Source organism: Nerophis lumbriciformis, linkage group LG10 (genome assembly GCF_033978685.3).
Source record: "Nerophis lumbriciformis linkage group LG10, RoL_Nlum_v2.1, whole genome shotgun sequence".
Lineage (NCBI taxonomy): Eukaryota > Metazoa > Chordata > Actinopteri > Syngnathiformes > Syngnathidae > Nerophis > Nerophis lumbriciformis.
In genome coordinates, this window is record NC_084557.2 from 12,747,230 (window position 1) to 12,765,049 (window position 17,820).

General features: G+C 39.3%; 1 protein-coding gene across 1 annotated transcript in view; it reads left to right on the top strand.

Moving 5' to 3' along the window:
* The window catches only part of st3gal2 (ST3 beta-galactoside alpha-2,3-sialyltransferase 2), a 53,140-nt gene extending 35,539 nt beyond the window's left edge, over window positions 1–17,601 (top strand). Inside the window, exons 4-9 of the mRNA XM_061970483.2 lie at window positions 874–933; window positions 4,600–4,733; window positions 10,546–10,725; window positions 10,800–10,845; window positions 15,214–15,333; window positions 15,421–17,601. Of these exons, the coding sequence (XP_061826467.1) occupies window positions 874–933; window positions 4,600–4,733; window positions 10,546–10,725; window positions 10,800–10,845; window positions 15,214–15,333; window positions 15,421–15,594 (714 nt within the window). The 3' untranslated portion in view covers window positions 15,595–17,601. The remainder of the gene's footprint in view (window positions 1–873; window positions 934–4,599; window positions 4,734–10,545; window positions 10,726–10,799; window positions 10,846–15,213; window positions 15,334–15,420) is intronic.
* The last annotated feature ends 219 nt before the right edge of the window (window positions 17,602–17,820 follow it).

The following is a 17,820-nucleotide window of genomic DNA, read 5'->3' on the forward strand; positions in this document are numbered from 1 at the left end:
CCACATATGCGGTCCTCTCCAAGGTTTCTCATAGTCATTCACATCGACGTCCCACTGGGGTGAGTTTTTCCTTGCCCGTATGTGGGCTTTGTACCGAGGATGTCGTTGTGGCTTGTGCAGCCCTTTGAGACACTTGTGATTTAGGGCTATATAAATAAAGATTGATTGATTGAAAGATTGAAGTTAGATAAATAATTGGGTTGTAGGAGGCAAAAAAGAGGGGAAAACCCTCCTTTTTGACATTTTCAGGGTATATACAATATGTAGCCTCTTTCTTTCTTTTCCTTAACAACACCGCCTTGAGCGTTTTGGCAGAGAATTGCACATCCACCCTGACAAAGCGCTATAAAAGGAACAATACGGTGTTGGAGGGGACGGTGACTATACAGAAGCATAAGCTTGAAAGTTGATGCATCCAATTCCAATTTGTCTGCAGTTGTTTTTTATGTAAACTACAATAGCATAAAGCTATATTTAAAAGGCCAACAAAAATGAATACTCTTGCAAGAACTAAGTAACAGAAAAAATCAAGTGGAATGATACCTCGGTTTTAGCTATTGTACTGTAATTGGTTCCAAAGGCTTCGTCAAAACCAAATTGGAATAAAAAAAATAACAACAATTTTAACATTTTCACATAAGAAATAATGTAAATATTCACTGCAAAAGTCACCTAATGGAATCTCCTGCATTTGTCCATCCTTTATTTTTTTCTGACCTCATTTTGGACTTGGTGTTGGTCCACATGGGTGCGTTCCTTCCTATTAGATATGTTCATCAAATCAGAAAAACAACACACACGCACGCAAAGTACTACACTTCAATGATGTAATTTCTCTGCAGAGCCTCCTAACCATATTTTCTTTCCCTGTAGATGTTGCAGCCCCAGTTTAAATCTCACAGCATCCAGCAGGTGCTGCTCAGGCTGTTCCAGGTATTCCACTCATTCATCTTGTCACATTATTACTCTGCTCCATTTGAAAATAAGCTTACAAGACTTTTCAAAAAGCGTCAGTATTCCAGGAATGAATGGCATGTATATGAGAAGGATGTGAGCTGCTTGTTATTCGGGCTGGGAGCCTCAGGGTACCTCACCGTGTGATCATATGATGTACGATATTTGCTTCACAATAACGATAATATCTCGATATGTTGATTCTGCAATACAGTTAAAACAAAGGAAAAAATTCACAGCTCATATTTTTCATTTTTATAACTAATTTTGCATGTTGTAGCCCCTTTCTTTCTCTTTCTTCTGCTAGTCGTGAGAGGAGCAAAGTTAATGTGCCTTACAGCAATGTTTCTTAACCATAGGGCCATTGTTGGGCCGCGAAAAACATCTGTTTCTAGCTGTGGTCCGTAAGGGTACTCAGTTGTAACACACTTGTCCACCACTTGAGGCAGTAATGACAATATCGGACAGACAGGAAAAGTCCGGAGCAGAAGTCAGAGCATTTTCTTAATGAAGAACTGTACAAAAATTTACATTTTTCCTATCGTTCACAATCATTACAAGAAGACATATGTTTTTTTTGGGACAGGGGGATTTTAAAAATTATAAATACTTGCAAGATGCGGCTAATGGGAGTCATCGCCTTCAAAGCCCTCTAATACAACTTCAAAACCCTCCATCAACATTTTATATACACACTGCAATACATATATATATATATATATATATATATATATATATATATATATATATATATATATATATATATATATATATATATATAAAATGTAGTAACAGACACGTTCATTAAAATATGTACCGGTAGTACGTACAATATTTACCGTATTTTGGTCATTTGAAGCAATACTACATCTCCTTTCTTCTGCGCATTTCAATAGCAACGTACTTCTGGCTTCCAGCAACAAATGTGTGTTCCTACTTCCGGAAACAACCGCGAGTGTGTTGTAAACATGGCAGACTTGGTAACAAACAACAAAGACGACTATTTTTGGACAAATGAGGTTTCACAACGTTATCTTTTTGAACCTGAAAATACATAGGATGAACTTATAGAGGCGAGCACTAACAGAGGGTGAAACTTTGAAAATAAAACATGAAATGTGTGCAAATACTTTACTGTATGATAGTTCATGTTTTTCAGTCAGTACAGATGAATGTATTTTGCATTGTTTTGTGCATTACAAACTTAAAAGCCGTTCAGCTGTTGACGCGATTGCTGTCTTACTTCTTGCCGTAGTTAGCTTACGGCTAATGCCGTAGCATGGCGATGTGTTACGGCGCTAAACAGTTCCTCAGTGTTCGCTCTTACAATAACAATGTTGCTACATCTTGGTTATTAGACAAGTTGCGGAACGTGAATGAAGTATTGTTTGCATTTTTAAAGTGATTTAGAGGCAGAATGGATTGCTCCCATCTGTGCAAAATATTGACTTTTTTATACATTTTGTTAGATTTTAGGCCATATCGCCCATCCCAAGGTGGAAAGATGTGATTATTTTATTGTAAGGTTACATATTGCAATGTTTTGATATATTGTCCCATTCCTATTTGTTATATCAATAATTTTTTCAATATAAATATGCCAAATGGTGGAGTTATGATTTTTTGCAAAATCCTAAACTGAATTGGAAATGTATCAAAAAAAAATTCAGATGCAATCAATGAATTTGAATGGACGTTGCAAACAGGAAGTGGAATTGCAATTCCCATTTCAATTGAAGGAAGGAGAATTAAAAATTGCAATTGATAATTTCTGTCTATTCCAGAAACATCCTTTACAGCAGTGGTCCCCAACCTTTTTGTAACTGCGAACCGGTCAACGCTTGAAAATTATCCTCTTTTTTTTTTTGTCATAAAAAAATACAATCATGCGTGCTAACGGACTGTATCCCTGCAGACTGTATTGATCTATATTAATATATAATGTAGGAACCAGAAATATTAATAACAGAAAGAAACAACCCTTTTGTGCGAATCAGTGTGAATGAGTGTAAATGGGGGAGGGAGTTTTTTTGGGTTGGTGCACTAATTGTAAGTGTATCTTGTGTTTTTTTATGTTGATTTAATACAAATTTAAAAAATAATAATTATTATTATTTTATTTATTTATTTTATTTATTTATTTTTATTTCTTGTGCGGCCCAGTACCAATCGATCCACGGACCGGTGGTTGGGGACCACTGCTTTACAGTATACCATTCATACATGACTGTTTTTCATACAATTATTATTAAAATGAACTTCATGTCTATATTGTGCTATTTCATAGCAAATATTGTTAACGGAAATTATGATATAAGCCTCTTTTATAAACAGATCATTCAATTTGTCTATATATATACACAGTACAGGCCAAAAGTTTGGACACACCTTCTCATTCAATGTGTTTTCTTTATTTTCATGACTATTTACATTGTAGATTGTCACTGAAGGCATCAAAACTATGAATGAACACATGTGGACTTATGTACTTAACAAAAAAAGGTGAAATAACTGAAAACATGTCTTATATTCTTGTTTCTTCAAAATAGCCACTATTTGCTCTGATTACTTTTTCGCACACTCTTGGCATTCTCTCGATGAGCTTCAAGAGGACCTGAAATGGTTTTCACTTCACAGGTGTGCTTGAAGCTCATCGAGAGAATGCCAAGAGTGTGCAAAACAGTAATCAGAGCAAAGCGTGGCGATTTAGAAGAAACTAGAATTTTTATAAAACATGTTTTCAGTTATTTCACCTTTTTTTGTTAAGTACATAACTCCACACGTGTTCATTCATAGTTTTGATGCCTTCAGTGACGATCGACAATGTAAATAGTCATGAAAATAAAGAAAACCCATTGAATGAGAAGGTGTGTCCAAACTTTTGGCCTGTACAGTATATAATATATATATATATATATATATATATATATATATATATATATATATATATATATATATATATATATATATATGGTGTAAGGCTGCAACTAACGATTAATTTGATAATCGATTAATCTGTCGATTATTACTTTGATTAATCGATTAATAATCAGATAAAAGAGACAAACTACATTTCTATCCTTTCCAGTATTTTATTGAAAAAAAACAGCATACTGGCACCATACTTATTTTGATTATTGTTTCTCAGCTGTTTGTACATGTTGCAGTTTATAAAAAAATAATAATTATAAATTAAAAATTTAAAAAAATTGCCTCTGCGCATGCGCATAGCATAGATCCAACGAATCGATGACTAAATTAATCGCCAACTATTTTTATAATCGATTTTAATCGATTAGTTGTTGCAGCCCTAATATATATATACAATTATGAACAAAATGGTGGGAAATAAAATATTTCATTTACAGTATATACTGTAACTATTCAAAATGAAGTGAGTTTGTGATTCATTTTAGTGTTTGTAAAGTATTTTTAGTATACAAGTCAAAGCTTGTGTTCAATGTGAGAAACCCTTCCTGTTACTTGGCTGTTGGGAAATTCCCTGAATTGCAATGAACTTAATTCCACTTCCTGAAATTACAATTCAAATCCTACCAATTTAATGTAATATTAAACTCTTCAAATGAATATTGTATCTCACTGCTAATGAAAGCTCATAGTTGTGACAACGATGTTCTGTCAAAGGTGATTCCCGGAAGATCTCCGTACGGCTCATGGGATCCGGGACGATGCCTGCGGTGCGCCGTGGTGGGGAACTCTGGAAACCTACGTGGGGCTGCATATGGGGCCACCATCGACGAACACAACTATGTCATGAGGTGAGAGACGAGAGGATGTGGATGGCGGAAGAAAAAGATGAAGACTAAGGCAGAGGGAAAGAAGGCGGCAGATGGCTGGAGGGCGTCACGAAGGAGCACGATACTCTTATCACTCAGCACGGCATGTGTCATTAAAGTTACATCACGACTGAAAGACGAAAAGTAAACAGATGTGCACCTAATGCTATATGTAATCTTAACATTTCATACGCTCCTGGATTCAAATGGTTGGCAGAGGGGGTCACGGGCTTCTTGGGAGGTCAAGAATCCTAAGAAGTTGAATTATATTGCTCGCACGGATATAAAAAATAAATCCTTTGGACTTAATCTATCCCCTCTGTTGCATTGTGCCAAGAGCAAATCTACCATTTGGGCTGTTAAGTTTATTTTTGGTTGTTTTGATTGTCAGCAGGATTGTGCCAAACAATCCATCCATCCATCCATTTTCTACCGCTTGTCTTGTTCGGGGGTCGCGGGCAACATACTATCCAGACAGGAACCCATTTCACACAGTCAATTAAAGAATTGACTAAATTGAAATATGTCCTTGATGTTACAATTTAAACATTTAAAAGTGTTTTTTTTAATAAGACCTACTTGGAGTGGAACACAATGGCTGGTCTGTCTGTAGCTTTAATGCTAATGAGTTGTGTTTGTCCATGCCTGTGTGTGGCTCTACGAAGCACTAATGTGCACTACTACCATCATTTCTGTACTTCGTTATTTTTGTCCAAGGTAATACATACCATCACATACAATAATGTAACATTAAGGTGTAGAGAGGGGGACACAAACATTAACACTTGCACTACTAGCATAGCATTAACTAAGGGAGGGACCTAATGATTGGATTACAATTCAGGGGCTATGATTCCAATATAAATTGATTATTTATGCATATTTAATTATTGTATGGTATATTATTATTATCCATCCATCCATTTTCTACCGCTTGTCCCGTTCGGGGTCGCGGGTGTCACAGGGTGTTGGTGACGAACCCCAAAATGCAGAGATGGCGGCAGGCATTGAGCAGGAAAACATGATTTAATTTAACACTAAAACAAGAACAAACAAAAGGGTACAAACAAAAGGCGCGCACAAGGCGGAGAACAAACTTGGCTATGAACAAAAACTCGCACAAAGGCTAACTGTGGACAAGAAACAAAAACACTTACTGTGACACGAATGAACTATGACATGAGCAGAGTGAACAGAAGTAGACACGGCTACAACGATAAGTATTAATGACATTGACAATCATAATGACAATAATCCAGCACTGACTGGAGGGCAAAGCAGGATTAAATAGTAGCTGGCTGATTAACACCAGGTGTGGCCAGGTGCCAATCAGCCACAGCTGAGGGGAAAAAGCACTCAGGGATACAAGCAGGAAATAAAGACAAAATAAGAGTGCTGACAGGAAATAAAGACAGACAGAGGAAAAACTAAAACATGACTAAACTGTCAGTGACAAACCTGACAGTGGGGGATGCTGGAGCCTATCTCAGCTGCATTCGGGCAGAAGGCGGAGTACACCCTGGACAAGTCGCCACCTCATCGCAGGGCCAACACAGATATATAGACAACATTCACACACTAGGGCCAATTTAGTGTTGCCAATCAACCTATCCCCAGGTGCATGTCTCATATGATTTAATTATCTTTAATAAATAATATGTATATAACAGTGACGTGCGGGGCCTCACCTGCCATCATGTGAACAAAAAAAATGTAAAAAGAAAAAAAAATTAATTAAATTGTTATATGTATTCAGTGATTATACTATAAAGTTATTTTCCATTTAACTTCACCAGTTTTAGATTATTTTTATTCAAAATCGCTGAATTTTCACATTTGCCGTTCAAATACTGAGAAGAGACGGTGCGGTGATCAGCAGCCAGTTGAGGCACGTCACTGAGTTGTGCCTCACCATGGATTGCGCAATGACTCGGCTAACTGCTGGCCTGCTGTGCAGTGAGACCGTATTGCTATATAAACTATATTGTACATTTCCATAGTTTAGTTAGCTGATGTATATAATGCACAGTGTATTTTGTCAACAACTGTATGTGTGTAAAGTATTTCTTGTGCTGAGCAATCATAAAACTGCTGCGAAGACGCACTGTGTGAGGCTCGCAGTAATCCCGCCTCCTGGTGCCGGTTAATGCACCCCCGCCGCAGAATGCACCCCCCGACGGGAGCGCCACACCAACCAAAGCCCACACCCAAACCCTCCACGTGCAAGACCAAATCCACCCAAAATAGTCACTTAACAAGAAGCCAAAAAGTGCAAAAACAACAATGCTTGCGCCGGAGGAGCCGTGAACGACTGCAGAGACACAACATTAGGTACACCTGCAGACTGCAGCACGGATTTCATATTTCATTCATTCACAACTCCTCCAACACGAACACCACTGTTCCCGTACTTATAAGTAAAGGTAAGACCATAATAACGTTTTTTTTAATTAAAAGTGCTTGTTTGTGTGCTACAGTTTGTATGTGTAAAGTTAAAGTTAAGTTAAAGTACCAATGATTGTCACACACACACTAGGTGTGGTGAAATGTGTCCTCTTCATTTGACCCATCCCTTGTTCACCCCCTGGGAGGTGAGGGGAGCAGTGGGCAGCAGCGGCGCCACGCCCGGGAATAATTTTTGGTGATTTAACCCCCAATTCCAACCCTTGATGCTGAGTGCCAAGCAGGGAAGAATGCTGGTATGAGCTTTTAAACATAACCCGTTAACTGCTGCCAATCAATTGGTGAATAAGATACTCTTTAGGGTTCATATGTTTGTAAATCTGACTGTGATGAAGTCAGTGCCTCACCAGCCATGAACCTCACCGCACGTCACTGGTATATAAGGCTCCTCCCTTGGCTTATCATTTTCGGACGCTATCAGAACCCTAGATATGTGTGCGCTATAGCAGCCTGCTAAGCAACGTGCCTATGTGGGGAGCTGGCACCCTTGTTGTTTTTGAGCCTTCTCTAGCCACGGAATGCTCAAAAGTATTTTAAGATGTGTTGTAAAGCGTACGTTATGGGGGTATACAAAGGGCGGGTCAAAAAAGTAAAATTTATGTTTCTTAGTGCTAAATCAATTAGCACACATTAGCATTGGAGTACGTGTGTCTGGGCAGTTTACAACTTAGACGTTTGCATTTTTTAAGTTTGATTATTAAACAAAAAACATCTCTAGCTCACAAGCACCACTGCCGCCTACCTCCTGCCTTTTCTGAACAAACAACTGCTTTGTTCGCTGTGGTCAGTTTCGTCTGCGACATATTGTAATGCAACAAGATGACATGTTGATGCCGTGATCAATTCTTGGACATTGTTAAGTTCCTGCTTGCAATGTCCTCATCCTAATAGCATGATTACTGATTCTGGTCACTGTCTAAATATGAGCACATCAGTGTGACATTATTGCCGTCATCATTATTCAACACATTTCGCAGCCAGGAGCTTCACTTTTAGTCTGACTTTGGTGAATTGATTTTGTGCATTAAAAGGAGACGACAGATTTTGCCTGTTTTATATTCAGTATTGATGTGCGTGGCACATTGACAGAGGTCATTGTCTTGCAGAAGAATCCTGCATTTACCAAAAGAAACCTAATCCATAGAAGACAGCAGCCTTGACTACTTCTTCTTAACCTTGTAAAACCCCATGACCCTAGAACAGGTGGGCAGTCCTAACTGCTATGCAATATACGGATGCTATACATCAGCGTAACAAGAAAGAACATTAGAAAAAAGCTCAACCAAACAAATTTTAGGAAAACAGAAACAAAGTCCCAAGAAGCAGCTTGCCTCGCCGTTTCAAAGTCCGGCTGAATACTTTATGTTTCTCTGTAAACAAGTTTGCAAGAGTCCATTAATTTCTCGTAGCTGCATGTATTGAAATTATGTTTAAAAAAGATTCATAAATTTTTTTAAATTACGGCTGAGTAAAAACACTGCAAGATAGTGCCACTAATCCGCGTTCTTCAGTACACAGATGCCCCACATAATGCATGCAGGTCAAACGTTCCCTTTTGTTCTTCTTTCTATCCGTTGTCAAGTATGTTGTAATAGAAATACACAAGAAATAATATATAAACAAGTTGTCTTTGCATACTCTAATGGCAGCTGAAACTTAGAAAACTGAAGAGGCCACCCTTCAAAGGTTCCTGAGGAACTCCCGAAAGTCCCACCTCACTATCAAGAACTACACATAGTTCCTGAAGAACTAAATCTAAATCTAGTTTTTGGTGGAAACACAGGGAGTACTCTATTTACCCGGGTAAAAAAAATGGTCCTGCGGTAGAAAAAGGCCTATGGACGTCTAAACGTGCCATCAAATCGATGTAATATACTTGTTGTAAGTCGCTCAGTATAATTTTCAACTGAATCCATGCTTTAGACCAGGGGTGCTCACACTTTTTCTGCAGGCGAGCTACTTTTCAATTGACCAATTTGAAGGGATCTACCTCATTCATATATATAATTTATATTTATTTATTTATTTATGAAAGAGACATTTTTGTTAACAAGTGAAAGGTGTTTAAGCATGTTTAACACATATAGATTCCTTTCTTTCCTGAAGACAAGAATATAAGTTGGTGTATTACCTGATTCTGATGACTTGCATTGATTGGAATCAGACGGTACTGATGATAACGTTCGCATTTTCAAATTGAGGAGAAAAAAACTCCATTACCACATTAAAGTGGTTGGTTTTTGGCATATTATTTGTCCAGCTTCCATACTCCTTCTTATACACTTTACAAGAAATACATTGACGGCAAACTCCATAGCTTGCTAGCTTGTGCGCTCTAGCTTTCTAAGACTCCTATTTTATTAGCGCAGACAGGATGACACAGGGCTTTTATTGTGAAGACAGGAACTGCGCATTCTGTTGAAATAAAAAGTGTTTCTCGCCTTCCTTTCGGTCATTTTTTCTTAATAATGAGCTCACAAGACCCTCGGGTGCCGTGAATGTCAATGAAGTGACGAAAGTGAAGTCATAGTGAAGATTTGTGACTGCTAATTTTTAGGTGTATTTTTGTAATGCCTGGCTGGCGATCAACTGATACACCCTCGATGATCGACCGGTAGCTCGCGATCGACGTAATGTGCACCCCTGCTTTAGATCTTGATGATAAAGAAACATTTTGGACATTTCTTTAACAAGCAAAATGGCTCTTTAATGCACAGAGTTTAAGAGTAAAAGTACATTATTGCCACCTACAGCACTACTACCACTCTTCCGATTGTACCACCAGTCTCATTATTTTTGCAGTTTAATAACAGCATGACTCAACAGCTTTTAGTATGGTTCCGTATAATGCAAACTCTGTGACATTATTATTTGCTTGGTGCCTTTTATGAATAAAGGAAATAATGAAGGGTTTATTTCCATCCTTTTATCCATTTTCTACCGCTTGTCCCGTTCGGGGGTGCTGGAGCCTATCCCAGCTGCATTCGGGCGGAAGGCGGGGTACACCCTGGACAAGTCGCCACCTCATCGGAGGGCCAACACAGATAGACAGACAACCTTCACACTCACATTCACACACTAGGGCCAATTTAGTGTTGCCAATCAACCTATCCCCAGTTGCATGTCTTTAGAGGTGGGAGGAAGCCGGAGTACCCGGAGGGAACCCATGCAGTCACGGGCAGAACATGCAAACTCCACACAGAAATATCCCGAGCGCAGGATCGAACCCAGGATCAAACATGTTAAATTATCAAGTCAACATTTTGAAAAACAATACTATCTGAAAAAGGATAATATCAACCTATTCACTTTGCTCCTCTCTCACACTTAGAATAAACTTAGCCCCGACGGTGGGTTACGAGGAAGACGCCGGCAGCCACACCACTCACCACTTCATGTACCCGGAGAGCGCCAAGAACCTGGCGGCCAATGTCAGCTTTGTCCTGGTTCCTTTTAAAACTCTGGATCTGGTTTGGATCACCAGCGCACTGTCCAGCGGCCAGATCCGATTGTAAGAACAGCGTAAAGTTCAGACAAGTCACCAATCCAATTGACAAATGCTAATTAAACACGTCTCTTCTTTAGTACCTACGCTCCAGTGAAGCAGTTTCTCCGCGTGGATAAAGACAAGGTAAGTCATTATTTGTAGCTACTTGCTCATTAACACAACAGACAGCAATGCCTACGCACACATACAAAAACAATAATGTCAACATTGTTGACAAAGGATTACAGTTAGATAAGAAACCATCCCATTGTTTTAACTAATCTTCTACTTCTGCTTTAATCTGTGACAATAAAAAAACTCTCAACTAATCCTCACCATGTGGAGACTTCACGGTGCATATATTCGCTTCAGCACAGACATCATTTTACAGTGTTTTTCGAAATGCGGTCAACAATATAGATTTGTAGGATTTGTAGGATGTAGGCCCCAAGCCTCATTAATCATTCCTCATCATCTGGTTGATTCTTTACAGTGACCAAAACCTCCGAAGGTCTTAATATTAAAGGGTCAAATAGTTTCATAATCTGTAAACAGGACTAGAGAGGATCCTATTTAGATTGGGCCATTTTTTAACGACAACCTGTTTATGTTGACTGTGAAGATTCTTTGTCACTTTTTCCATCCATGCAAAACGTACGGAGGCCAACTCATCAAGTCTCGGCCAACAGTGCCCACGGTGTCATGATCCGTTGCGATCATGTTTTTGTTTAGTTAAAGACTCTCTTAGTTCTGTAGTTCTGGGTTTGTGTGTTCATGGTTGCCATGGGTGCTGATTATTTTCACCTGCCTCTGATAAGTGTTCGGGACGCTCACCTTCTCCCGGGCACTAATCAGAGAGCTACTTATTCCTGCTTTTTTGCCACAATCAGTCTGGCTGTCTAGTTTGCTGTATGCAACAAGTTACGTGTGAATACCTTAGTGATTCCTGTTTTTGGACTTAAGCTTTGCCTTTGCTTCCCATGCTATCGGCATTCTTTTCTGTTTGATTTGTATTTCCTGACTGATTTATGGTAAATAAATCATTGTCTTACCTGCACGCTGCCTCTGGAGTTCCGTCTGCATCCTGGGAAAACGATCCGTGCATTAACATGCGACCCCGTCGTGACACACGGAAGTCGATTAGGTTCCACTATATTGGGGCCATATTGAGAAGAAAACATCATAGAATTAAGAAAATAAAGTTTATAAAGAGATTAAGGAGTAATTTTGCAAGAAATAAGTTGTAATGTAGTATTTTCTGGACACTTTTTTGTAGTTAGGCTGGTTCTGCGACTTAGTCAGGTGCAAAATATGTATAACTTGACATCCATCCATCCATTTCCTACCGCATGTCCTTTTTGGGGTCACGGGGGGTGCTGGAGCCTATCTCAGCTGCATTCGGGCGGAAGGCGGTGCATACCCTGGACAAGTTGCCACCTCATCACAGGGCCAACACAGATAGACAGACAATATTCGGCCAATTTAGTGTTGCCAATCAACCTATCCCCAGGTGCATGTCTTTGGAGGTGGGAGGAAGCCGGAGTACCTGGAGGGAACCCACACAGTCACCCACGCAGAACCCACAGAACCGAGCCCGGGATCGAACTCAGAACCTTCGTATTGTGAGGCACATGCACTAACCCCTGTTACACCGCGCTGCCCTTATAACGTGACATGTTTTTCAATATTAATTTATAATGGCTAACTTGATGAATTAGATTCATATAGCGCTTTTCTAGACACTCAAAGCGCTTTACAGTCAGAACTGAGAGCCCATCATTCATTCACTCCACATTCACACTTGAAAAACGGTACCAGTGCTTAAACAGCACCTGAACCTGTACTTAAAAATGCTAAACATTTTATTTTTGTAAACATATTTTTTATTTATTTATTTTTATTTATTTATTTATTTATTTTTTAAGAATTTTGTGACATTCAAGTTGAACAGACTAGTGATTGAAATACATTACTTCACTTATATAAATGAAATAACTAGGCAATACATTCAAAAACAAGAAATAAAATCCACAGCAAACAGCAATGCAGAACATAGAGAATGTGCAAAAAGCAACTTTTGTGTAATATTGATGCTCATAATTCCAGGGGGTTCATGAATGCAACTTTGCTCGCTGTAACCGTCAGTGCATAATGAGGAAGTGCTGCTTTGTTGTGGCTACTGGCAACGTTCCCTCTAAGGTGCGCGCCTGCGCAATTGCGCACCGCTCACGTGTCCAGCAAATTAATGCCACGCAGGAAATCAAAAATCCCATCTGAACTTTAAACAAAATAAACACATTACAATTTATTCTGTATGATTTTGCAATGCAACTCTGTGAGAGACAAGTGACAACAAGAGTGGCCCCAATGAATAAAACAATCTTTGTCAACACAGTTCAATTATCGTCTGTCGAGACACTTTACGGACAGGAATTCCATCAATCACTTTATTGAGCAAAACTGTTTGTAACCACACCAAAAACATGAGGAAAAAAAACTTGTATCTATAAAAACTGGTCATTTTCTGCCATACAAACCAGGCTTAAACCAACGTTATCATCCGTCGTTTCAACAGAAGCCGATCGCTCTCTCACCTGCACCAACACACGCACTCATGGCACTTAGCCAGTGCTGCGTTTATGGCCACACAAAAAGTCGGACAACCTCAACGCCACACAATGTGTAAATGCCAGGTCGTAACACTCTGACTCCACAATCAGATGTGTGCTTATTTTACTGCCATTTATTAAGAATGTTAATCTAAGGATATTATTCATGAAATATTGTCACTAGATTTCATAAATGCTAATAAAAAGATGTATTTTACAGACAGAAAGTTACAAGAACTAAATGTAATCTCTGAAAGGGGTAACATTTCTTTTAAAGGCAGGACCCACAGCCAGACATACAATATTAGCACATAGGTCATGAAATACATGTTTTTTTGTTATTGTCATTGTAAGAGGGCAAAATCACTTATATCAGAAAATGATTTTAATAAAACATTTAAATTGTTATGATGTCAGGTTTGAGACAGGTGTGACGCTGGTGTGGCCACATTGTGCACGTCTGATGTTGCTCACATGTGCTCCACTGAATGCTCAGGGAGTTTGTGCGTTTGCTCACAAACATGAAAAATTAGAGGGAACATTGGTTATGAGGGTTGTTGTTAGCATGTTAAGGTCAGCAATACAATTTTAAAAGAGCATTGGACTCATTGTGCGTCTTTTGGGACGCCACATTACATACTTGGAATAGATTAGAAAGTACTTTATTGATCCCTGGGGGAAATTCAGCGCCACAGTTCGCTCACAATAGACAATAAACATTTAGGTATTTTTACATGTGAATAATATAAATACAGTCTATTATACAGCATTATTCACATGTGAATAACATAAATAAAGTCTATTATACAGCATTATTCACATGTGAATAATATAAATACAGTCTATTATACATTTAAGTACAGTCAAAAAGGAACATATGCATTATACAGTCTGATGGCTGTCGGTACTTGTACAATATTACAGACAAGCACTCATTTGGCACCAAAATGATGCACTGATAGTTTCTTCTTTTTCCGGTCTGGTTGCTCACGTTTATGTTGGCACAGTACCATTATAGCACCGGGTTTTGGTGCCCTTCCCTACTCGTGTTTGACAGGGAGGATAATTCAATGGTTTTAGTGATGTGGAATGATTTCAGGAACTTGGTGAACTTGTTTACTGGTAACTTGCTTTTTATGTTGATGCACGCACCCTATTATATATTATACTATGAAGCTAAATAACTGTTATTGTGTTACATTAGCATAGTACCTGGCTACTATCATAATATCCTATTAGAAAATGTTGTAATAGTACCAGCATAAATGCATACCTGCATGATTAATTGATTTTCTACACCCTGAACTGGTCTCCAGTACAGACACAAGCAGTATACACAAACAACCATTCACACTTCAGCATTAGTATTACAAATAATGAAATAGTCAGTGTTTAAAAAGACTTCAGGAGAACCACAGCATAATCAAACCTACAAAAGCATGGAAGGATTACATGCCCACGCACTTTCACTCGCACAACATAGCCAAGTCAGAGAATGACTGGAATGCGATAGCTCCCTGCAAGTACGTAATTATAACAGCACATTTCAAGGTAGAAACAAAAGACTAAGACTATAAATACTCCAAAAGTCAATTTTGCGGCATGTTTGCTAAGCCTTGACACCAATTAGTGTGCAGAATAAAGACATTATTCATGCAATCGCTACTTAGACCGTCATCATTAATGATAGCTACCAACTTCAACAATATAATTATTGAAAAGACTCAAAATAATCAGGGAAATTGCAATAATACAGCAGTATAAAAATGATGAGACAAGCAAACATGCTGAAAGACGAATGCTCAGTGTGGGTGGAGGCCAAGGAGGAGAGGCAATCTAGCCCAAGTCGAGCCTGGTACAAAATGTTGAGTTCTTCAAATATTTTCTTCTGGTCTATTTACAGGTCCAAATTTTTAACCCAGCATTCTTTAAATACATCCACGATCACTGGACCAGGCATCACGGTCGCTACCCGTCCACAGGCATGCTAGTGCTCTTCTTCGCACTACACGTCTGCGATGAGGTCAGTGAATAACTTCGACGTCCGGTAACTTCAATGTCTTCTTGTTCGGAAAATTCTCATACGCTTCCATTGTCAACTCTCCTACAGGTGAACGTGTTTGGATTCGGGGCGGACGGTCGTGGGAACTGGCACCACTACTGGGAGCAGAACCGTTATGCTGGAGAATTCCGAAAAACGGGGGTCCACGATGCAGACTTCGAAGCCCAGATCATTGAAAGACTGGCTCAAGCTGGAAAAATCACTGTGTTCCCGGGAAAATAGCGCAAGAACATGCCAACTCATTCAAGGACATCGGATGGAAATCTGGTTAAGTCGTAAACACTGTGGTGTGTTGAACAGTTACAAGTTGGGGGTTTTCCACAGAGGCTAAAAAGGTCATTTTTGAGATGCATCATAACAGATTCAATTAAATCACTCCCTCATGTTAGGATGTGGACCATGGCTTAAGACGTGACAGTATATCGATAAAACCTATCTGCTGCCAAAATCATGGGGTGTACACCTCTCATGGCTCAAACTAAAAGACCAGCACTCGGCTTCAACTCAGGAGTGAAAAATAGTGACGTATAGTAAGTCAATCAAACCACAACTATGATCGGCACTAGACTCAGCACCGAGCGCCTGAGAGACAACCATCCCTTTCTGTCATATTCTCTATGGATTGATGGATCTAATCCCCCACCATTTATATAAATACAGTTTGCCTCAAGCAGGAAAAAGCAGCATCAGCAGTCTAAAGGACCATTGTTCTGCAGCCTTTTTGTTTCCAATGGCAACAAACTGAGCTGTGGATGTTGACCATCACAAAGTGCTGCACCGTAGGCGTGCAGACAGACAGTGATGAGTCATCGGATTCAAACAGTGAGATTTTCCATTTCTCACAGTACCATAAGCTTTTTGGTAGGAAATAATTCCTCTAAAAGACTTTACACAGGTGAATACTCTGTAATCGTGACCAGTGCCGTTGTATAAGGGGGAAAGGTGGTGACAATTCTAAGGGCCCACACCGCCACACACACACAGGCAATGAATGGGGTAGAAGGGCCCACACCGATATTCTTTCAGGCGGCCCAGAATTCTTAGCAACTGCCCTGCGTGTGATTGTGATGGGTTTTAAAGTCAGCAGGTGACTGCTGGAAGTTTCTATCAAACATTCCAACACCTTGCAAAGCCTCGCAGTGTATTTAAACATCTGACTAACCTTCTGGGAGGACGTTGATTTGACTGCGTGAGTATTTCATGTTTGGATGAATGCAGGCTGGTTTCTGGATCAGACTTTTAGTAATCCCCATGTGGTTTGTCACGGCCTAATTTAAGAGCTACAGCACGGCAAAGGCAGCGCAGCAAGAACACAATTTGGTTTGGGGTTGGTGTTGTTTTGTGAGTGATGCTGTGACTTAATGCTCCAAGACAACGTCACCACGTTTTAAGGACAACAACTTGACTTTTCTATCCCGGAAAATGTTGCTACTTCCAGATTAGTGCCCATGTGACAGCGTGGAAGAAGACTAAAAAAAACAAGTGAATTGACGTGAATTCATTGAACCTGACAGCCTCATTGACTGCTAGCCCTGGTATCTGCCATTAAAACACACTCTGGGGGCGGTAAGAGCCACCAGATGCCTTAGAAATGACCATATCACATGCACTTCCTGTTCTGTTTTTCAGCAAGACGTGTCACCTTTGTTTTGATTGTTTTACATGGCTTGCTACTGTTGCCGCTCTCTCAAATGTGTTCCAGTGTATTTTACATTAATGTTAAGATATTCAGCAGTTGGAAAATGTCTACATTTTTGCTACATGCAAATTATCTGTAGCACTATTAACGGTCTGTTAAATACATTAGTCTTACCCACAGAATATTTCCCAGCATATTCATTCCTTTGTTTCCTGCCTATTTGTCTTTAGCTTTGTATTTAGCATACAGGATGTGACAATGGTAAAAAATCTTTCAGCATTTGCACTCAATGGTAAAGGTGGGCGATAGTGCAAATGTTGGTGTTGATCCGAGTCCAAGTCAATACAGATACTTTTTATTTGAACATTTTCAAGATCCTTCAATTACTTGATTTTGTCTATAAATGGTTGATAAAACCATCATTTAACAATATATTAATACAACAATATACAACAGCTACGAGATAATATACTGTATTTTCTGGACCATAGGGCGCGCCGGATTATAAGGCGCACTGCCGATGAACGGGTCTATTCAGGTCTTTTTTTAGGGCGCTTTAAAGGGGTCATATTATGATTTTATTCTAAATGTAAAACACTTCCTTGTGGTCTACATAACATGTAATGGTGGTTCTTTGGTCAAAATGTTGCATAGATTATGTTTTACAGATCATCTTCAAGTTGCTTTCTGACAGTCTCTTCAGGATACGCCGTTTTGTGGGCGGTCTTATTTACGTGGCTCACCTTCAACAGCGTCTTCTCCCCGTCATCTTTGTTGTAGCGGTGTAGCGTGCAAGGACGGGAGTGGAA